This window comes from Nannobrachium achirus, assembly GCF_963921795.1.
Source record: "Nannobrachium achirus genome assembly, chromosome: 15".
Lineage (NCBI taxonomy): Eukaryota > Metazoa > Chordata > Actinopteri > Myctophiformes > Myctophidae > Nannobrachium > Nannobrachium achirus.
In genome coordinates this window covers 15,271,080-15,295,552 of record NC_137822.1, presented here as the reverse complement: position 1 = coordinate 15,295,552, position 24,473 = coordinate 15,271,080, and the positions used below count along the sequence as shown (strand labels likewise).

At 40.8% G+C, this 24,473-nt stretch overlaps 1 protein-coding gene across 1 annotated transcript; it reads left to right on the top strand.

The window, feature by feature from the left end:
- Positions 1-860: 860 nt before the first annotated feature.
- tbx5a (T-box transcription factor 5a) lies at positions 861-24,473 on the top strand (the record flags this gene model as incomplete). The annotated part of the gene is made up of 8 exons (XM_080742589.1): positions 861-1,004; positions 1,533-1,627; positions 3,484-3,603; positions 5,917-6,064; positions 16,527-16,679; positions 19,807-19,898; positions 22,223-22,455; positions 23,881-24,473. 8 exons carry the CDS (start codon positions 861-863, stop codon positions 24,471-24,473), a joined length of 1,578 nt encoding a protein of 525 aa, XP_080598715.1.

Genomic DNA, 24,473 nt, shown 5'->3' with positions numbered 1-24,473 from the left:
ACCTAGCCTATTTTGGGAAGGTAAGCAGTTTTGGTTCGTCTCGCGTTTCGTCTCCTTGGACAGAAGGTTACTGTAGCCTACTTATACTACTACTACAACTAGGCTACATTGTTATTGCTGTAGAAGCCAGTTTAGACTTTATTACGCTATACGGAATCGCTTATTACAGTGTAGTAGCATATAGGTCTACGGGTGGATACCTTTTGTTTGTTTATGTAATTATTAGCCTATAGCCCCATTTGCTCCGCTATATCTTTGTTTAGCCCAGTTTACCCTGGATGCCGTGATATTGCAACCACAAATGCCTCTTCTTGCGAGGGCTAGCCGAGGTCACGGTGATACCAAGTCACGCATAAATGTCCATACAACTGCTTATTGAAATATAGAGATAATAAGTCCTATCGCATGTGCCGGACTTAAAATAAAATAATAATAAATGACTAATAACTTTCCTTCAATTGTGTATTATGGGCCAATTAACTGAAGTTTAAATGGTCCAATTTTATTCCCAAAGCTTTCAGTTTATTTTTTAGCTTGAATGGCGAGCGAAAATGCCGGGATGGCAAAAAACAAAACAAACAAATATTTTGCTAATAACCTCGAGGTGTGTGTGTGTGTGTGTGTGTGTGTGTGTGTGTGTGTGTGTGTGTGTGTGTGTGTGTGTGTGTGTGTGTGTGTGTGTGTGTGTGTGTGTGTTTGTGTGTGTACCCGCGCGCGTGCGTGTCGTGGAGTCTAAAAAACGTAAAACTTCAGTAGGCTATAGGCTAGTTTTCTCCCGCACCCCCCACACACACACCAACACACACAGACCTTGAAATACCTCTTTGTTTGGATCTGACAGTCGGGGCTCCCTCCATATCATGGCGGACCAAGAGGAGACGTTCGGCCTCCAAAACTCTCCCGGCGGATCCGACTCAAAGGACGTGCACAGTGAGAGTAAATCAGAGAAACAGAATGGAAGCTCGGGGAAGTCTCCATCCTCACAGACAACTTATATTCAACAGGTTAGAATCACCACCACCATCATCATCATCATAGGTCTGGTGTCCGCGCACCGGAGCGCACTGGGCATTAAGGCTTTATTATACATTTATTTGACATAATAGGCTTCACGAACTCAGCATCAAGCCTATAGGCCTATGCATACCAAAGACAAATATTCAAATACATTTGAGAATCTGCCCATTATGTCTTTAAAACAGGCTGCATGCAATGCAAGCCTGGGCCTATACTTCAGGGTTACTTACGTCACCAATGTATAGTTTTGGGTGATATTTATATTTAATTGCAATAACCTATAGGCCTGATTGTTTGTGAAGGCTTCCTGAAACAGTAAAATGTAACCACTAGGCGTGATTTAAATTGTCTGTTTCATCTCACTTTACCTCATATTTTAGTATTTGGAAATAGAAACACATCTTTTCACTATTATGGTCCTCGTATACAGGCCTACTCTACACTGTTACACTGTGACTATTATTGTACATCGCCAGTATCGCTGTATAGGCAACTAGATGTTTTATTTTTTGAAGGGAATGGAAGGAATAAAAGTCTACCTGCACGAGAGGGAACTGTGGACGAAGTTTGACGAAGTGGGAACCGAGATGATCATTACCAAAGCGGGAAGGTAAGAGAGGGGAAAGTCCATAAGAGCAGTAATATACCAACATCTTGGGTTGGTTGTTCTAAATAATCTAAGTTGGTTATGTTAAATTAATTGATAGCCAGGCCTATAATAATCCATCTGCCTCGTCATCGGTTTGTTGCAATATTTTATAATATGTTGCATGGTCAAAATAATGGCTATAGCAAACATGTTGTATGTATAAGGTCCATGTTGTCAAATATTAGGTCTATGAAAATTAAGCGACAAATTAAGGAAAAGCTGTGAAATGATAAGAATGCAGGAAATCTGTCTGTCTGTCTGTCTGGCTGTCCGTCCGTCCGTCTGTCTGTGAGTGTCTGTCTGTCTGTCTGTCTGTCTGTCTGTCTGTCCGTCTCCGTCCGTCCGTCCGTCCGTCCGTCCGTCCGTCCGTCCGTCCGTCCGTCCGTCCGTCCGTCCGTCCGTCCGTCCGTCCGTCCGTCCGTCTGTCTGTCTGTCTGTCTGTCTGTCTGTCTGTCTGTCTGTCTGTCTGTCTGTCTGTCTGTCCGTCTGTCTGTCTGTGTGAGTGTCTGTCTGTCTGTCTGTCTGTCTGTCTGTCTGTCTGTCTGTCTGTCTGTCTGTCTGTCTGTCTGTCTGTCTGTCTGTCTGTCTGTCTGTCTGTCTGTCTGCGTGTCTACTTTTAGCCACGATAGGGCTCAGACAGACGACGTGACGACGAGATTGTTGGGGGGAAAAAAATATTAGGTTCAAGGACAACAGCGCGTGCGCAGCCCATGTTTGTTGCGCATCACCACTGTCATTTTCATGTGTCCTCAGGGTGAATCTAGTCAAAATAGTGCATGTCAGATGAGTGTGAACAGGAATATGCATGGTAATCGGTGGTCTCGTGCATCGTGTCAGATTGTCTTGTGGCGCTGAGTTATTTATTATTCATTGCAACAACGTTTCAATAACCGTGCAGTGCACTGGAAGGCTATAGAGAGAGTCGTTTATACACATAACGTCTTGCTCGCAGCTGCACAAAGATCTCATTATATTCTACTCAGTCATTTAGCCCTTTTTTTCTTTTTCGTTTTTGCAGGAGTTCATGGATATTCATATTCCTAATGTTATGTACCTTAGCCATACCATACATACCACACCTCTTTAACTTAGGCTACTTTATACGGGCCTGTGTCTATAGCCATGACTGAGTTGTCCTGTTCAGATTACAATATACTTCATTTCTTCTTATACCCAAATAAGTGAGATTTATGGGTATTTCCACAACTGGATATAGCTCTATTATACGTTTTATAGAATTAACCTAGTAGCAATTATTATTATAATTATTAATAATAAATAATACATTTAATAAGAGCTACATAACTCACATAGCATCAAAGATAAAAACAAAGAAAGATAATCATATAAAGAGCATAACATATTCTGAAAGTCTATACATCTGTGTGAAGAAGTGTTAAGGATTGCAATGCTTTTGAACATATAACTAAAATATGCACTATATAAATAATGCATTTTAACTGTGTCTCAGTAGGTATACCTTGTTAATATAATTTATTTAGATAATTCTATTAGCCTATTGCTTGCGAAAAAACATTTTGTTTTCGTGCAAAACAAAGAAAGTAGACATATTATTACACAATTAGACAATAGGCTATATCATATGCAAGCCAGTAAACCCCATTCACTTAGGTTAATTAAAAATGTTAAATTTTAAAAATTCAGTCGATGTCATAAGGACAGAATTGTATTTCTTTAATGCTTCAGACAAAACAATATAATGTAGATTTGTGATAACACGTCCCTGTCATATATTTCGACCTTTCCCCATTCATTGTTCCTCGACATGATAGCTAAGACTGGCTTCTTCTTTTCAGGCGAATGTTTCCCAGCTTCAAAGTGAAGGTCACAGGACTGAACCCCAAAACGAAGTACATCCTCCTGATGGATGTTGTGCCTGCTGATGACCATCGCTACAAATTTGCCGACAATAAATGGTAAGCAACGTGATATTACTTGTACGTTTGGCTAATACTAGTAATAGTGAATTGTCAACTTTCATATAAAGCCATATTTGTGCTCTATAAAATGGAATAAACAACCAACCAAGACCTCTAGATTTACGTCTATAGCCCTACTGTAATGTAATGGCGTGTTTTGTTTGGGAGCCCACGGTTATGTGGAGTTTCTCTAACAGCGGGTTATTGATTATACAGGTATCATGATGACTTTGGTATGCACTGCTTCCCAAGCACCCCAGACACATTTTTATGGGTCCTTTCATATTTGTTTCCTATCCTACATTTTTCCCCCTACATGTTTTTAATTATTATTATTTAAAAACATAAAAAATAAATAAATAACACCCCAAAAAACTAAGATTTTCATGAATAAAAAATGCAATGTGTTTTTTTTTAAGTAATTTCATTAATAATAAATAATAATAAATACAATACATCTAAGACGTTGTGAGCTTGTAGATCTTCGGTTTTCACTCATTTGGGTCCCAGGCGAATGTCTTAATTTCTCTTTTGGGTCACGGACTGAAAGGTTTGGGAACCACTGGTCTAATAATCAATATACAATTTACAAGAATTATTAACTAGTATGTGAATATCCAGATGCAAATACAAGTTTAGTCCGCAATGGCATGCCATGGATTTAGCGGATGAATGTAAATAGAGATTAGTCGAGCCTTTGCTCAAATGGCTCATTCACGTCAATTATGAAATAACAAGCACGCCTATTTGTTTAGTGTCATGTCTATCTTTCTAACCTCGGCCAGGGATGCCTTGTTTTGGGTCAGTGCTTTTCAAAGAGGGGATACTTAAAGGGGATAATCATATGCCAATACCACCGATAATGACCCACCAAAGCATGTTCTGGAACTAATTCTTCCCTTGATCAACGAGCGCTGAAAAACAAGCGTTCCAGCCGGTTCCAAAATCACCACCACCATGGCTCATGGTGGTGACCCGCAGCAATCCAAAACCATGCAGTTTTAGCCTATTATAGGCGGCTATAATATATGAGTCATTTCGTGATTCATGAATCTTGTTCTTTCCATGATCTACGCAATGTTTCGTTCGAGGAAAAATAAAAATAAAAGAATTGGAGACATTGCGTAGCCTAATTGGTCTATATATTGTGTCTAATTAATGGATACCTTTTTTCCCTCCACCGCACCCTGCGTGCACAGAGACAAAATGATCAGGCTGTTTGAATCAGAATTGAACCATAATTAATGCAGTGTGTAGCCTATATGCTATTTTTTTTGTCATATAGCCTTCGTTTTTACTAATTAGTTTTTACAAGATTTTAAACGTTTTGCTAAAACTAAAACGCCGTGCCGGGGAGCGATTAGAAATGGGCGTCGCTCTAAATTAAGTCCGAGTGAACGGCACGACGCGGATCTAAATAATTGAATTGAATTAATAATTCATTAAATGGTGACCATGTAACAACACACGTGCACATAATCGACATGTATCACCAAGAAAGAATAGGCCTATTATCGAAACATCCCCATATACGCAAGTGGTTTGGGGACCACCAGTGGTCCTTGAGGGGGTTCCAGGTTGTCCCCAGGCCATGATGATGGAGAGTTCTTATAACCAAATGGACCCTTGTAGATCTTTAACTCTTGAGAAAATGAAACCATATGGACCCGCGCGCATTTTATGCTCTCAATGTTAAAATTCTGCATTAGGTCCACACAAGTAGACTCAGTGTAGAAGAATTGTTATTTTGTTGGCCTGTTATCCCTCCTACGGTACAGCATGGAACATGCATGGAAAAAATATTATTCAACCAACAACAACAAAATATTACAGGTTTTGGGTCTGAGAGGCTAAAACTCCAATGGTGGTCCGTGGCTCAAAAATGCCGAATAAATATGGTCCTTGCTCCTTGATAATATCAAGTTAATATGAAAACCACCGCCAAATCCAAGGTGTTTGACTGTTGCTTTAAAACAGGCAAAGCCGTAGGCTACCCCCCGCCCCCCCCCCCCTGACCCTTTTACTGTAAATATTATACTGTAATTTATTTTTGTTTTCCGACTATCTTATGATGCTATTTTTTATCTAATTGTTTACATACTGTCTCTGAGTTTTATTTGTCTGTCATTTAATTTTGTAGACTATGAATTAAGCACAAAGGGACCCCAATTTAAACAAGTCTAAAAGCTTTATCCATTTAGTTTCGTATCAGTGAACTGTTCTGTCCTGTACCTTTTCCTATGCAAACTTCTTATCAAGTATTCAATCAATCAATCAATCAATCAATCAATCAATCAATCAATGCTTCAGGTCTGTGACGGGGAAGGCCGAGCCCGCCATGCCCGGGAGGCTATACGTGCACCCGGACTCTCCCGCCACGGGGGCGCATTGGATGAGGCAGCTCGTGTCCTTCCAGAAGCTCAAGCTGACCAACAACCACCTCGACCCGTTCGGACACGTAGGTTGCTGCTTGCTTTGCTTTATCTGTTTGCTGTGTTATTTATACATCACGGATAGCGGATATACAGCGTGGGTATTTTGAGGATTGGAAACGCGGCCAAGTCGTCATATACAGGCCTTCTATGCTATCGCTATGTAGGTAGGCCTATGTTTTCCTTTAGCTCCCAAACATCTGCATTCATTAGTAGTGCAGCCAGCAAATACATCGAGGTATTTAAGGAGGTTTGTGGCTTGACTCCACGGTATGGAGAATTCTGGAAAAAGAAAAAGAAAGTTGACTGTATATAGGCCAGGAAGAGTTGGCAGTTGGCCTTTCTGACAGACAGCTGGAAGAAGAAAACCTCCTATGTAAAAGAATATAGGCCTTAATGTTCCACTAAGTGTGGCTTTTACAGTTTGTTTGGAAAGATTTATTTTAGAAGTTGACAATGAAAGTTTGTTGTTTGCATAAATATAAAATTCCAACCTTTCTTTGGGGAGCCTCAGCTCAGATCCTTCAGAAGTGGTGCCCAATTGAGTTTTTGTTTATCTTCTTGTGCTGAGGTCTTTTCAAAATATATATATTTTTTATGGGATAAATTTGAGATCTTTTCAAAGTAATCTGGTCTATAAAAAGTGAATGGGGAAATTCCACTAACGTATTATTATAGGGCTATGTCAGCACCACACTGGCAAACATTTTACACTTAAAGTGGTTTGACTTCAATTTGAGATTTGATCTTAAAATTGGATTTCGTTTCGAATGAATGTCCTTTAAAAATTGTTGTAATGCAGCTTGTCCCGCAAAACCTGCTATCAGGTGGTCCTTGTGGCCCTATATAACTTATTTACGTGTGTGTGTGTGTGTGTGTGTGTGTGTGTGTGTGTGTGTGTGTGTGTGTGTGTGTGTGTGCGTGTGCGTGTGCGTGCACGTGTGTGGTGTGTACATATGTATACATATATTACAGAATACCAGTCCCATAATACTGTAATTTCTACAACACTCTGTAAAACATTTCACATAAAGTCCAGCTGTAAATGTATATTGGATGTCAGCAGAATAATCTATTTGTTATTAGCAATTTATTTCAAATGTAAGAAGGGCTTTAATGCGTTTACAATGTATAATGGTTATCATTTTAATATTGTAGATTTATAATTATTTTGAATTTTGAAGAAATCTCTCCTCTACTTATCCACAACGAACATGCAATTCTGAATGAGGTACAGAGATAGGACATAATCTGAATTGTCCATCGTTTTGAAACATTCTACTAAATTCCCTGATACACTGCATGAACCAACAGAATCTATACTGTCAATCAGAATAATTACTCACCCTAGTCCGCAGCACCCTCTCAACACTATAACAAGATGCACATTCGGGCACCTTATCTTCATCCATGGACCTCTTCGAGCCCCCAATGTGCACGCCACCACACACACGCACGCTCGCACGCACGCACGCACGCACGCACGCACGCACGCACGCGCACACACACACACACACACACACACACACACAACACCTGCATCCCCCTCCCCCTTATTGGTGCACGCCAGTGGAAAGATTGCATGGCATCCATTTCCTAGAGTTTTTACTGCCCATTATTCGGAGTTGTTTGGCCCCTGGCATATGTTATCCATGCCTTACACAAAACAACGTAAACATTACTCAACTTTATTAATGTCTACCATTGAAGCAATGGCCTGTTAGCAGGAGGTTTTCATAAAAGGCAAATTGATTGCGTCTTTGTGGCCAACTTGAGTTTGAGTCATTTAAGTTTACTCATTAGCACAAGAAAAATAACAGGGGGGGAAATAATACTCGAGCAAATACTGTGCAGGGGAAGTTAAGGTAAGGTATGCTAAGGTAATGTAAGGTAAAGCGTTATTATCCCGAGGGGCAATTTGGTTTACAAGCAAAACTCTTAAAAAGAAAGAAATAAAAAGAGACAATGGAACAACATAGAAATCCAAACAGTCTTATGGAAGAACCTCATCAGTTAATATGTCAAAATAGCAATTGTGTTTTTGTACAATGCTGCATCACTAAACAAAATAGAAATTCTATCCTATAGTCTTGCAAGTAAATAAAACCAAGCCATCCGCAACTGTGCTGTAATTTTCAGAGAAATAAGAAATACTACGAAAATATTCTATCAAAGTTTAAATTCGATTCATTGATTTTTAATCAGATGTCAGTTGGCTTTAGCCAGTTGCATGAGTAAACTAAATCATCAGCAAAACATTTATAATCACTTTGGAAGCAAGTTTTGTCTGCTTCTTCAGACAAGCAGCAATAATAGTGAAGAAAAGAAAGAAAGAGAGAGAGAGAGAGAGAGAGAGAGAGAGAGAGAGAGAGAGAGAGAGAGAGAGAGAGATTACACTTTGGAGGTGATATTGATGAAACCTATGTAGACAAATAATTCAAACATAAAATAATAAATCACACTATAATATTTTTTGTCAGTTCCCAAGTTATTGCTTTGTTTATCCTCAGTCAGGTCATGTGCCTTCCACTGTTGTGAGGAAAGGTACCCCCCAAACAGACACTTGGATGCATGCAGCCAAATGCTGTGTAATGCAAACTGCATGAGTGCTGCTAATCGTCATGATTCAGGGAAACAAGGAACCTTATGCCACTGAGGTGTTATGATGTGGTGTGTATTGTGACATCTAGTGGTTCAATGTTGTCCATAGCACCTTTTAATTATTGTTAAATTAACAATAACTGCTTCTGGACAATCACAGTGACAAAAGTAAGCAATTTACCCCGAGTGAGAGGACATTATGCTCTGATAATGTCCTGTGTTAGGGGGTGATCGGACGAGGCGAAGCCGAGTCCGATAACCCCCTAACACAGGACATTATCAGAGCATAATGTCCGACCCCGAGTGGTAAATAGCTTTTCTACCACTTTTTCCCATATACATGAAAGAAAACACATAGTTGTAACTTGCAAGGATCTTAAGTTACAATCATTATTGCCTATAAAACTTCCGCCATAACAACAAATAGTGCCACAAACAACATCTTCTACTCACCACCAGATGGCGCCAACTCCATGCTGAGACAGATGTCTAGCTTACGCGACCGAGTATTTCCCGGTGAATCTGTGCGCAAAGGTGGGGGCCGATGGGCAAGGAGGGTTGCGAGCTTATGAGAAACAACTAAAATAAGACCTTAAAACCTGGCGAAAACAGTTGCGTGCATTAGCGCAAATGGAAAACATTCAATTAACTTCTGAAAAGCCTACACGGCCTTTAAACAGCGTGCATACGGTGCATTAGATGAGGATAAATGAAATCATTAAATGGAAATCATTAAATTAACTTCTGAAAAGGCTTCTTCTAAGCCTACACTATATAGCCTACTAAAAACGAGTGAATCTTGCCACACGTGAATAATTGTGGTTCAGTGGTTGTAAACAATAACACAGACAATATAAAATCCTTAGTCTAGTTGTGGGAAGAAAAGGATATCATCATCATCATGGCCCCAAATAACTTTTAAATATCTTGCAATTGGAGACGAGTCTCTTACTAAATCGGCAAGAGTGCCTCTCATTTTCAATACATAAAGGCTAAGCTATAGAACCTCTCCATCATCAGCAATAGTCAGTGGTGGTGCGTGTCCCCCAGACCCCCACACTCCCAAGCCCCCACCTTTGCGCACAGATTCACCGGGAAATACTCGGTCGCCTAGCTTACAGCTAAGCTAACGTCAGTTAAAAGCACCGTTCCGGCCGTAAATAGAGGCTGTTCGCTTCCAGAAAGGCATAGGTTCAGAGAAAAGGGGCTTTAAAGTTGGCGGATTGCATTGGATCCAAATAAATCGGCGACGATAGTACGCACGTTAGTAAACAAAGGACCGCTGCGACCGTCATTTGTTGGTGGGGGGAAAGGTGTTCCGACCATAGGGTTCCGACTCCCTCCTGAAGTCCCCGGATGCGTTCATCGCGTATTGATCTCGGAAATGTGCCTCATTTGCATGTACATCCGGGCATTTCACACATTCCGGCTATTGTGGCCTCATTTACTACTGTTTTAAGCCAATCACAATCCAGTATTTGAACACGTGACTAGAAAAAGTGGTAGAAGCTCATATACCGTATGCCTATGTGCACAAACACATATCACAATCTACTACAGAATCTATCTATCCTTGGTGACATGGCTCCCATGCTGATTGTTCTTTTGCCAAAACCCAGCTGGTATAATGAAATCCGAGCTTAGTCGGAATGTGAGCAGTGTTGTAAATTCTGAGGCCAAAATGCCGTTTTGATTGGTTGCAGTGGTTCCTGGCTTGCCCTCTTTCGTGCTGGGGGAGAGAGAGAGAGAGAGAGAGAGAGAGAGAGAGAGAGAGAGAGAGAGAGAGAGAGAGAGAGAGAGAGAGAGCACGCCATGGGATTCATAAATGAAATACTGGTGGCTGGCCAGAAATATATTCCATCAGCTTGTTGGTCCAGCTGGTTGAGATAACTTTGAGACAATGTATAATTACTTGCACTCACACATGTGACTGAACCACGTTGGAGATATAGGTTGGATAAAGTTAAGACAGACCTGAAAGATTTCCTTTTATTGGTTATTAGACACAAGTCAGGAGACATAGACCTCCCTCTCCAATACATCTTTTGTAGTTTTGGATTCTAGCTTCAATCCAAAACGTATTTGCTATTTTACAAACAATACTTAATACGATACTTAATTCTGCAGTGGTTGGAGGAGGTCTGCCTATAATCTTCTATTGAGAAATGTAGACCTGGTGTCAGGTATAGGACACAAGCTGGTTGACAAGCAGTATATTGTCTGAAGTTCATAAGTGCTATCTCCCCTGACCAGGGATTCTCTCTTGCAAGAGCAGTAGAAGTTTGGTCAGGGACATGCAGAGAATGTTAGAGAGGCAGGAAAATAGCAGACCTCCAAGCTCACAACGCATCGCAGCACAACGCGTTGCGAGCTTGGAGGTCAGCTATTTTCGGGAATACTGGAGCAGTGGCGTAACGGCATACATGGGTTTCTACACAGAGAGGGCAATTGTTTCAACATAAGATGCTGCATTCAGGTTCAGGAGAAGGCAATTCTTCTTGAATGCTGCCTTCAGGTATGGTATGGAAAGAGGGCATTTGCATTTCTTTCACCACAGTAAAAACAGCATTTCTGGTCTGGAGAGAGCACTTTTTACAGGCGGATAAAAGGGCAGGGGCTCAAGCCCCCTTATGGCTATGTGTGCACATGCCTGGGTTTGGTCTCCCACGCGGAAGACCAGGGTTCAAGTCCTAAAGTATACATAAGGAGTACAGCCTCTCTATACCAGCTTATGATTATACAGAACAGTAAGATCCGTGCCTTTACTTTTCACAGTTTGCATTTTCCCTCTGTGCCTCTTAACAACACAAACAGGCCTACTTGTTTTGGTTTCACATTTCATACCCAGCTGTAGCTTTCGCTTTGATCTCTCACTCGCACACAACTCACAAAAATATGTCTCAGTGTCATTCCACCTCTCCCCTCGACTCGCTCCTGCACTCGTCTCGTTGCCTTCCCACACATGTTCTGGGCTGGGGCGGGCGGAGTGCGAGGATCGCAGTGTTTATATTTGACTGGCAGTGTGAGATGAGCAATAGATGATGGTGTACAAAGCCTGTTAATCCCGAGGCTCGGGGAAACCCTCTGATGTGGGGGGACTTGAAAGCAAAGGGCAGCGGCGCGGGACCCAGGGTGATCCTTCACTATCATTAAATACTATCATCCAGAGGCAGGGGGAACAGAGATACTGGAGACCCCGTCAGGGCAGCGGCCGAGCCAGGGAGACCAGGCGTGTGCTGGGGCCCCCGGTGGGTGGTCCGCGGAAAAACCCAGCAACCCCTCACCACTGCATGCTTACCCCTTTATCCTTCCCATCCTAACAGACATGTCGAACCCTGGGAACCCACAGTCTGGGCCACGCTATTGTCCGGAGTCAAATATGGGTTCTTGCATTTTCCAGAGAAATTCTAATATGTCTCAGTGACAGACGTTTTATAGCATATGGTATTTTACTTCTCCTCTATAAGTGCTTTTTTTGGAACACTGTTTGCATTAATGGGTTGTTGTTGTGGTTGGTCTGAACGCTGGTAATATTTCTGCAGACCTCAATGAAGCCTTTACTGAATATATACTCTAGTGTTTGACATGCACTTCATTATAATCTGAATGAAAACAAAAGGGAAGTCCTGTAACAGAATATCACATGGTGGTTATGGAGAAGATATCTGTCTGTCACTTTCATTAGTGACGATGCCTACATACGCACGCACGCACATGCACGCACGCACACACACACACACACACACACACACACACACACACACACACACACACACACACACACACACACACACACACACACACACACACACACACACACACACACACTCAGTGCATCTTTAAAATTATATTAGTGGTAAGGTTGTTTTTCAATCTGTGCAACTGTGTGTGTGTGTGTGTGTGTGTGTGTGTGTGTGTGTGTGTGTGTGTGTGTGTGTGTGTGCGCGTGTGCGTGTGCGTGTGCGTGTGTGTGTGTGTGTGTGTGTGAGAGAGAGAGAGAGGATTCAGTGTTTATATTTGACTGGCAGTGAGATGAGTTTTGTATTTCCAGCCCAACCCCATAATGTGTTCATCTTACATTGTTTAAGTGACACTGGTTTTAAGATTTACAGACATAGTTTGATAATCAATGCCTCTGTGTTCATTGAGCAATACTACAACTGTTATTCACTGCTTCCAATCTAGTAGCTATGTATAATCTCTCAAAACAGATTACCAAATGCGTTCCCAGATTCGTACATGCTGCATGATGCATGCAGTGCGTGGCTGTTCAAAATGGCTGCTGTGTGTGGCTTAAAGGAGAAGTTCACCCCCAAAATGACTTATTTTCTATTGATTACTCATGCGATAGAGACTTGAGTTCAATAATATTTTTTTGTTTTAGTCGCATTCCTAAGACAAAAATGTCATCACAATAAATGTACCCCCATTGATTCTGAAAATCCCCATCCGGAATCAAGTACATTTTCTAAAATTAATGCAAAAAAATACAAAAATAATATTATTGAACTCAAGTCTCCTTGGCATGAGTAATCAATAGAAAAAAAGTCACTTTGGGGGTGAACTACTCCTTTAATTCTCCCCCTTATAGCCTACAGCATGCAGCTGTGAAATTTACTGAAAGTTAAATTGGAAATTCTTAAGATTGGCACATCATTGAGGCATCCTCTAAAAAATAACGTGGCGGTTGATTTTATCCTGATAATGGATTGGGGAGCTCTTTCTCTGTTCCCCAACAGCATTTTAGTTATGTGAGTTGTCAGTTGTGTTGTCCCTGCAGCAGGGCGTCTGCATGGTGTGTTATGGGGCTGTTAAGTATGACATCATTTTGTAGGCAGAGGAGAATTTCTGCCCCCAGTTTCCGTGAATCTTTTTACTATTTTTACTATTTACACATTTTTCTTCTCTTTGTTGTTGAAAGGAAAGTGTTAGAATTATACTTTAGTCGTTATTTTTGTCTCGGATCTGTTGAAATAGCGAGGGACAGAAAATGCTCTGGGGGCAGAGTTCTCCTCTGCCTACAAAATGATGTCACAGCTTAAAAGCCCCATTGTGGTGTCAATGTCACTGCCGGAAGAAAAAAACCTGTCTGTTTTCAGTGCGAGTCGAGACCCCGTCGTAACAACGAAGTATAAACCTGGCTTGAAGAAGGAAGGGAGGAGAGGGTAAACATTAGCGGAAGGGGAAATAATATTTTTGTTATCCGTATGCCCGCAGTGTAAGTGGGTTTAATTACATTATAAACCATTACATCGCTCAGGGCTTGACGAGCACGATTCCCTGGTCCGTCAGAACAATTAGACTTAAGGCCCACGGATGAGGGGCCCTTATAAGAGGAGAGCAAAGCTCAAGTTCAACTGGCTGGAGCGCGTCTTAATGTCGCCAGACTGGCCACTGGCTGCTGCTGCAGGCTGCTTCTCACTTCTTCTAACACAAAGTAGGTTATAGCCTGATCATGATGAGAGGGGGATGCAAGGGCAAGTCAGACGAGCATGATTGTGCTCTGTTAGCCTAAAAATACCATATAGACCTACACTTATTTATAGGCCTAAATGGATAAATGAACAGGATTTGACTGCGCATGCCTGTGATGTAGGCTAAAAGTATTTGTGTTGCATATAAACATTTAAGATCATAAGGCATAGGCATATATATATATATATGTATATATGTTACCGGATGTTTGGGTAACTCAGGACGTTCTATGTAAGAGCGCTTGTTTTGTCGTTCACCACACACCAATCACCACCAGGTGGCGACGACAGCCATTCACTAGTGAAGGCGCTGACGTCACTCGTTTGCGACTATTTGCGACTTTATTTACTAGCCTAGCCTAGCCTAGCCTAGCCTAGCTTAGCCATTAGCTCCATTGTAGTCACTTGGACAGGGCGTTTATCGTGGGCTTGCCCAGGCCTTACGGCCTGGGCATAAATATAACGATTGCATTCACCACGGCTTCGTAACTCGCGCGGCGCTCCGCCGGCCGCGCGGCCCTGGCCCGCTCTTCGCGGCCACTCGCACCTGCGGTGCTCGGGGGCGAAGAGCAGGACCAAGGTCCGCTGGCCTGCGCGCCGCTTGCAATGTCGTGGACAATCGAGCGGCTCCGTTCCGCCCTGTGCTGCACGACGAGTGCTCCGTTTCTCGACCGTCCTGTTTCTCTAACAAACCGTGACATATACATACATACAGACAGACAGACAGACAGACAGACAGACAGACAGACAGACAGATAGATAGATAGATAGATAGATAGATAGATAGATATAGATACAGCATTACAGATAGATAGATCGATAGATCGATAGATAGATAGATAGATAGATAGATAGATAGATAGATAGATAGATAGATAGATAGATAGATAGATATTAAATTCAGATGGGTATATTGAAGCTATTGAGCTCAATGAAAAAGAAAACTTGGTCAAATTCATCAAAGGAAAGCGAATGAATGCATGCGTAATTGCGCTTTCTGAGACTGAGAGCTTATCTGACCAAACAACAACTGACCTTAAAGAGAGAAGCAGTGTGACGTTAGTCTGAAATCAGGCTAGAGTGACGTGGCCTTCTTCACATGTTTGTTTGTTTTCCCCGCCGCGTGTTGTTAATTTGTGCCATTAGGCCCAACTGCACGATAACTGACGCATAGCCTATAGGCCCACGAATCGATCAAGTGTTATGACACTCAATAATTAAAAGGGTTTAGCATGTTTACCATCTGTATACAAGCATGTCTACCAGATGTAACGGGTGTAATGGCTTTACTCTGTCAACACACGCGACCGATAGCCTTCACATGCACCAGTGACAGCCTGCAGGCTAAAATAATAAAAGATGGCTCAAACAGTCAAAATACTCGAAACTAAAAAGATAATTGGAACGCACATTACCTATGCTACATTCTAAATATGGAAATTATTTAGGGCGAAATTCTAGGAGCTCATTTGTGAAAGCTTCTTTGTGTAGCCTCACATGCAGTGTTATTTGCATACAATGATTTAAGTGCTTTTTATGCCCATATCCCTTTTCCCACCGTATTTATTTATTTTCTTCTTACTTTTATTTTTTTATTTTCTTCTTTATAACTGTTTCTCTTTTTTTCCTTGTATTATTGATGATATCCTATGCCTAGTAGGCTACTGTGTTCTATCCGTCTGTCATTCAATGTTATATGCATGTATGCAAGGGATCCTGTGTAAATAAGCCGAAAAGCTTACCTCCTTATAGATGACCTTGTACCAGTGATCTGTACTGTCATGAAACTGTACCTTTTCCTATATGCAACCTTCTAATAAAGTCTTCAGTCAATCAATCAATCAATCAATCAATCAATCAATCAATAGCCAGTGGTGTAAAGTAACTAATAGATTTACTTAAGTACTGTACTTAAGTACAATTTTGAAGTATCTGTACTTTGCTTGAGTAATTCCAATGTCCAATACTTTTACTCCTACTCCACTAAATCACGGTTCCAAATATTGTACTTTTACTCCACTACAATTATTTGAAAACTTTAGTTACTATAGTTACTTTGCAGATATAGATCATTATATTATAAAACATACATTAATCCACTTTAGCCTTATTTTATTCCTATAGCTATTTGAAAATAGCCGATCTAGCCGATGTAGATCTGCTATTTTCAAATATTTTGTACTTTTACTTTTGGTAGGTACATTTCCATGCCAATACTTTTGGAATTTTACTCATGTACATTTTGACTTCCGAACTTTTTTACTTGTAACGGAGTATTTCTACATTGCAGTATTGACACTTTTACTTAAAGTAGAACATTTGAGTACTTTTTACACCACTGTCAATAGCCTACCAGAAATGAGCAACCAAACAAGGTGTCACTGATAGAACCTGATGTTTTCTTCTATTCTAGATTATCCTGAACTCGATGCATAAATACCAGCCGAGGATCCACATCGTCAAAGCGGACGAAAACAACGGCTTTGGCTCCAAAAACACCGCGTTCTGCACTCACGTCTTCCCCGAGACGGCCTTCATCGCGGTCACGTCCTATCAAAACCACAAGGCAAGTCTTTCATCGTTTCATACATATTTGTTTTTGTTTTTCACTCGACGCCCGCGCTGACATAACTCAAGTTACATTTGTTCCCCAGACCGTTTAAATTTATTTTAATCGTCTTTTAAAGTTAATAAGATTCCCAAATTAAAACATGAGGTCCAACAAGAACAGCCAACAGTCAGGGCGGAGGGGAAAAAAAGTTACTTTGTGTCCTTCAAGAATAGCATTCAACGAGCTTGTTTACGCCTTAAACTTTAAGGCTCGATCGTTTTACGTGCTCTAACTCATATTTATAACCAACTTGTCCCATTCAGTATCATTTAGTTGGTTATGAGTCAACCTGACATAAAATAGCAAAGAGGGCCTGTTTCATAAAAGTGACAGGTGCTACAAGACAAGTCTTTGGGCGCAGTCAAAATACTGCAACAAGTATCGTAGCCTATATTATTTATTTGTAGGCCTATACAGTATTATGCAAATAATGCAATGTTATCTGCAGGCCTATTTGAATACATAAATATTTGAAAAATAGAATCTTCGCCTGTATTAATCGACTTCATGATTGTCAAATGAAACACCTTTGATTGTTTGTTTAGCAGTGTAACAAGGTGAACATGATTAGCAATTAGACAGCAGCGCGTTCTCCCTGCGTTGCACAATGACATATTATTTAGGTCGTCGATTTTATTTATTCATTATTGTTTATCTTTAAATATTTCGATTAATTAAGTGCAATGGAAATATGTTATAGGCTTTATTGGGTTGTCCTTTTAGTATCCTTTTGCATGCATTTTTTCTAAACTGTTAATAAAGTGTTCAGTCCATTAACCAACCAACCAATCAATCAAGCACAAAGACTATAAGTCCATATGATATGAGGAAATAAGCTGGAATTGTTGTTGTTATTATTATGATTATTATTATTATACTTGTTATTATAGCCTACTTATTATTATTATGTTTATTTTGTAAATGTTCTAAATTCCAGAATTTGAATACTCTTTTGGGACGGACAGAGGAGTCATTTCTGAGCAGTGTCTGTTTAACATCCGTTCTTAACTAGTCGGGGTATAGCAGGCCCATGTTTTAGTGCGAGGCACAGGGAATATATGGGAGAGGGGGGCGAGGGTCTCATAATGTCTCCGCAGCCAATCCAAATTCTCAAAAAGTTTCTGGGAACAGGAAGCCCAAATGACCGACATTCTGAAGAAAACATTCATTATTTCAACAGGTTATTGGGGGCCTCACTTCAGAGCGCAACTCTGCTCTAATTATTGGGGCTTGCCAGACCTCTAGAAAAACATTCAGTTTCACGATTTCCTTTGCGCTTTTTCCGCAACTGTTGAATCCAACGCTGAAACATCTGCCAACTCGCTTATCGTGCAATATGTTAAGGAGGAGAGGAGAGAGCCGCCTGCAATGAGCAACATCTGTCAGATTCACCTGCCATGGCTTCTTTTAGTTAAGATGAATGAAATCTCTTGTTTAGAGTCGACGAGAAAGTGTTTAACTTTCGTCTTGCTAAAGCTCAAATCAAGTGGGGAAAGCATTTATATAAAAGTTGGAACAACTACAGTTTAGTTAGATATTAAATCTTTTAAATTACATTTCTTCAAGGTTTGATGTCTAAATATTATTTCTTTTATGATGGAAATACTTGACTGGGTGTTAGATTTGATTATTGTAAAATAGAAAAGCCTCCTGTGGACAGGTGATGAGAATTAGCACTTGTGCTAAAATCACTTATATCAATGCATCTGGTTCGTCCAATGTGATTGTGATGTCCATGTCAAATAAATAAAAGATAACATAAATAATGGACACGAATGAGTATAGGCTTCAATTAAGTAGATCATCTTGAAATAATTACCTGCTAAAATGTTGTTCAAATATTGGTATAGACCAATTGGGGCTCTATTTTCATCCATGCCTTACCCCTTGTCCATAAATTGTTTTGCCTGGTTTTACTAGTTTGAAAAACATTTTAAATAGTTTCAGCTGATCTACAAGCTCATGTCTATGTAGATCGGCTGATTTTCAAAATAAATAAATAAATCAAAATAGTAAAAAAAGGCAAAGAGGTTTAGGGATAAGAGGTAAGGTTAGGGCAAAATATATGTCTTAGCACAGTATGGACTCTTCTGAAATATTTGGTGCATGTATTTCAATTTTCAGGACATTCTATTACAGCTTATTTTCATCCTCAATTTATTTAGCAAGAATATTGCTTCCAGGGCCTCTCATCCCACTAGCAAAACTATTTTATCTCAAGCTATATAGATAGCCTTTTGTTTCTTGTGCATTGTATAGCGGGAATGTTGTTAAAATAATTGGTCAAACGTTTAATTCGCATTCTAAAGCAAAACATAATAGTGCGTTAACCAGAAGCTATAGAAAAGTATCAGAGATTTTACAAGGCGTGGAGAAAGTGTCGTGCAGCAGCGTGCAGAGTGCAGACTAACATCCCGTCTTGTCAGAAAGATGGAAGCAGACCAGAGTTGCCAACTAATTACCTGCCAGAAACCACTGTTCATAAGAGGGATATCCCTGGATTTTGTTTAAGCTTCTATTTCAGGGTGGTTCTCAAAACTCACACACAGTCTTATTTATGTCTTACATGAAAATACATTTAAAATAAATATTTGGATCCAAACCCATGACAGTGAAATGCTGATTGATTCATTCAGTAGGGAATGTTTACTATTGAACCGTTCAAAGTGAAAAGAAACAAAAATTTAAAAACTGTTGCCAAGTCTATCACAGAAGCGAAAAGAAAATAACTATAGCCCAGCCTATATTGCAAGTTTGCAAAGTTTCATGAAACAAAACATCTTTTTTTTATTTTATGTTTTTTTCCCAGTCTATTGCGAGACTCAGCCCTTTGCATTATAAACATGATCTAAGGACATTTTTCACAAGCGTCTTTGTATTGGAAACAAAATATGATAATTATTCTCTAATTAAGTGGTATATTTATAGATATATAAAAACTTTTGTTGAATTTCGCAAATTTGTTTTGTGCAAGCTATATTTAAATCAGCAACCATTTGTTTTATTTGAAGACATATAAACCAGCATAACAAAAAAATACGTAGACCACGTCATTGAATTAAAATATCTTTGGCCATTGCAGATAACGCAGCTGAAGATCGAGAACAACCCTTTTGCAAAAGGCTTTCGTGGGAGTGATGACATGGAACTGCACCGGATGTCCAGAATGCAGAGGTATCCATACAGGCTATTGGGATGTACTGTATCTGTAAACCCTATATATTTCTTCCTGTAATATGAGGCTCCTATCCATGTCATTGTTTATCCAAAGTGAAAGAACGGTGTCAAAGTGAATACGCGTGGATAAATGTAACCACAATTAGATAGGGATTACTGACACCCAAGTCACAATATGTCACTTAACAAACCCAAAAGTAATCCCTCAATCACCAAAATGAGTGTTATTTTCAGTCATCCCCCTCCCCCCATGTGATGTAAGTGTAGTTCTTGAGCTGGAGCCAGTCTTCATGTTGAAGAACATTATGGCTGATCTGGCAGAGCTTCTGAAACACAAACGCAACATCTCCCTTTCACGCAAATTTCCATATTTAACAGGACATTTCTACCAGTTGTGTGACTGTGTGCCCCCCCCCCTCTCTCTCCCCCCTTTCTTCTCTCTGTCTCTCTTCTCTCGCTCTCTCCATTCTCTTTCGCTCCATTATTTGCTCCAGATGAGGGATTGAGCACACATCCATACTGTGTGGAAAACACATTTTCAAAGGAGAAAATCTGTTTTTGAAACTCACCCACCCCCTTTGTATAGCCGACACAGGCATCGTTTGCTTTCAAATGATGAATTTCTCAGTCAGAGAAAACTGGAAAATCTTTTCCACTCTGTGCTGCTCAGATTAAAATAAATAAATAAAAAAACTCTCTATTTATCCAACACAGAATAATCTCATCTTCTTTATATCATACTTCTTTGCATGAAGCTGTGAAATTGTGAATAAGCAACCAAAAAAAAACAACAACCAAGAAAAGAAAAGGCCTGGAAGATTTTCATTAAATATCACGTTTCTTAGATATTTTTCAATACCCCCAAGTACTTGATCATCTTAGGCAGATGTTAAAGTAAAATTAAGTGAGTGTGTGTCAGGGGATAATGCTGTGGAGGAGTGAAACACGTTTCACGTATAGAAATTCACAAATGAATTGAGCTTGGTATGAGTCCAAACCACACCATCGTTCTTAAATGCCATTGTCTAACCCAGCGCTGCCAAGTACAGTAAGTTACGCACGTCTGCTCTTGGTTAGAATTCAGAGGGGAAAGCTTATTGCAAAACCAGGTCACCGTTTCCAAAGGAAAGATCCATGAAATCAAAGAAACAGAAGTAGCAAAAAGATCTATTTGTGGATCCTATAGATTAATAGTAAGGAAATATACACTGGCATTTGCACTGGAAAGGGATTACCCCAGAACAATATCTCTCAGTGCATCCTAAGTAGGTGTGCCGCATAGATGGTGAATGTCATGAGAATATAAAGATGATTAATAGGTTATAAACGTATACAAATCATTACTGTACGCAGGGCAGGAATTTCATGGAGGCCATGAAGGCCATGGCTGCCGTTGCCCCTCAGTTTGGCCTTGTGCCCCTCAAATCAATTGCATGACCCAAGGCCACTGCAGTGGCCTTAATGCCCCAGATGACTGTACCACTTTCTCCTCTGTCTCCTTCTTTTCAATATGTAGACAGTAGACACTGGTGTCTCTTTCATGTTTTTGATTGGTGCAGGGCTGTATTTATTTATTTCACTTAAGATAGTCTACATATAACCCTTACATACCCTACATATAACCCTTAAATTCAACAAATTCTTTCCATGTACTAAAATCTTGTTTTATTTGGTGGCCTTCCTGCCCTGGCATTTGGCCTTTGTGCCCTCAAAAAATGGACAACACCAAAGGCCAAGTGGCCTTGCCCCTAAAATGACAAAATTCCAGGCCTGACTGTACGGTAGAAACCTTGTGTCTCCAAGTTTCAAATTTGCATGTTTTTTTCTTCTTTTTTTGCACAAAACTAGTGACAGTAGCAGATCTACAAGTACACAACGCCCCAGGGGGCGAGGCGTTGTGTGCTTGAAGATAGTTTTTAAAATAAAAAATAAAAAAACATTTTTTTACATACAAGGTTTCCACCCGACAGCAACAAAATAATTAATTTTGCTTTACATTTCATAAACAGAATTCATTGTGCATGCACCACACATAAATATTGATGAGAAATATATCGTACTACTAAGACTAAAAGTAGTGAAGTAACACAAGGCAATGTTGTTTGTGGAATGTTAGATTTAATTTATAGTTTGTTGCCTGGCAGTGTCACGCAACATTAACTATAAATCAGCCAAGTTAGTTGCGCACAACAAACAATAAATCAAGCCTCACGTGTCAGTTACCAGTGAAAACTTTATAATGACCAAGGACAATCAGGGGAAAATGAACAGACAAACAAAATGCATGTCACAAATAAATATGTTTGTTTATGTGTGCGCAGTACCAAAGAATACCCAGTGGTCCCTCGCAGCACAGTACGCCAGAGAGTGGGCACAAGCCAAAGTCCATTCAGTGGAGAGGTCCAAGGCATGGCGACACCCAGCAGCCTGGCCCCTCCATACTCTCAATGTGAAAATGGAGTCACAAGCACCTCGCAGGATCTGCTGCCGCAATCAGGCTCCTACCCTCTGCCGCACGAGCATGGCCAAGACTACCACTGCATTAAGCGAAAAGGTAGAGCATTTATTGTGAAATTGAGTTCTAACTTCAAACCACTTTTTATTCAAAGGGACGAGGGAATGTTTGACTATCAGGTTATTGTTGATAACCTGGTTATCAATAGAGCCCTTCCAGTATGTAAAAAGTCAACGTTTTGATCCCTGGAACAGCCTGTGTATAGAAGGAATTATTGCATGACTTGTGTAAAATATAGCAATGGAGATGGTCTGAATATAACTTGTCTTATTGGGCAACAGATGCTGTAGATAGAGAGACAAATAGAGAAAGACAGATAGAGAAATCTCCATATATGGGCACAAAAGGGAGACAGACAGACGGGTACAATAGGTACTCTGTCACAAGTACAATGGATACTAGAAAGATGCAATACTGGGAAATTGCAAGTGTGTTTGCCGTGACACGAGTCACACTTGAAAATTAATTCCGTCTTACCATTTGAATTTTCCCCATTCAAGTCAATGGGGAAAATGTATTCATTACATTAATGGCCATATATGGAGATCTCTATGTCAGTCCTTGTCCCTTTTATTAAGCATCTTGGAATGCCCATATATGAACATACTGATCAGTCTCATGTGATCTATGACGTCAGACATCTATTATGTCAGTCGTCTCCATATTTGGGAAAAGTTAAGTTTTTGCATTTTCCCATTCAAAAAATGTATTCACTAATAACTTAACCCATTTAATAGGCCTAACCTATAGAATAGGGCTAAATCAGAAATTAGCCTACAAAACAAATATGTTGCTACTGTGTACTGTAGCCCCTCCCAAACAGCAAAATGTGTTCCCGGCCTGAATGGGTTGTAAATTAAACAATATAATATATATATATTATAATAATATCTTTCATGATGCAAATCTAGATAGCGAGAAGGTGTTTGTCAACCTACAAAGGATTGCTAAAAGGAATTGTAATTTAACCCTAAAGGGAACTATCATTATGAATCATGGGTCTTCAACAGGGGATCCGGGACCCCTAGGGGGTCCTCAGAGTTACTACAGGGGGTCCTCCTTTTTTACCACTTGAATCCTAGTGTCTATATTCTGAGAACTTTAGCCAAAAATAGCAGATCTACAAGCTCACAACGCCTCGCGCTGTGAGGCGTTGTGAGCTTGTAGATTGGCTATTTTCTGCAAAGAGCTTTGGTGTAGAGGGGAAAAAGAGCAGACTAAGTACAGAGTGAAAGGTCAAGTTTATTAAGTATTGACGGTTCACGTGGTTAAATATCAGAAAACACAAATTGACATGAATCCAAAATACACTGATGATTGTGCTGTCAAACAATGAAACTATTTGGAATCTATGATAAGGTTGTGGGGGTCCCTGCTTCATCTCTCTCTCTCAACGAAAGGGTCCTTGGCCTGAAAACGTTGAACAATCCTGTAACATTAAACAAACTTAAATTATGTTTGCAGTGGAGGACGACTGCCACTCCGGCGAGCACAGCTACAAGAAAGGCTACCTGGAGAGCTCTTCCAGCGAGGACGACCATTATTACCGTCCGGTCAGCTATCCCCAGACTCTGGCGCTGGGCAGCGGGCCCTACCGCAGCGAGTCGAGCCAGCGCCAGGCCTGCATGTACGCCAGCGCGTCGCAGGGCGCCGAGCCCGTCCCCAGCCTGGAGGACATCAGCTGCAACACGTGGGCCGGCGTCTCGCCTTACGGCAGCTGCTCCGTCGCCACCATGCAGCCGATGGAGCGGCTGCCCTACCAGCACTTCTCGGCCCACTTCACCTCAGGATCTCTGGTGTCCAGACTGGGTGGGGTGGGAGGCCACGCCTCTCCGCAGCTGGGCGACGCCCACCACGCCGCCATGTATCAGGGCTCCATGAGCCACCAGACTCTGGGCCGCCAGTGTAGCCCGGGGGCTGGGATCCAGTCGCCCACGGCGGGGCTGCAAGGAAACGAGTACCTGTATTCTCATGGCATCCCACGTACGCTGTCCCCCCACCAGTACCATACTGTGCACAGTGTTAGCATCATGCCAGAATGGAATGAGAGTAGCTAA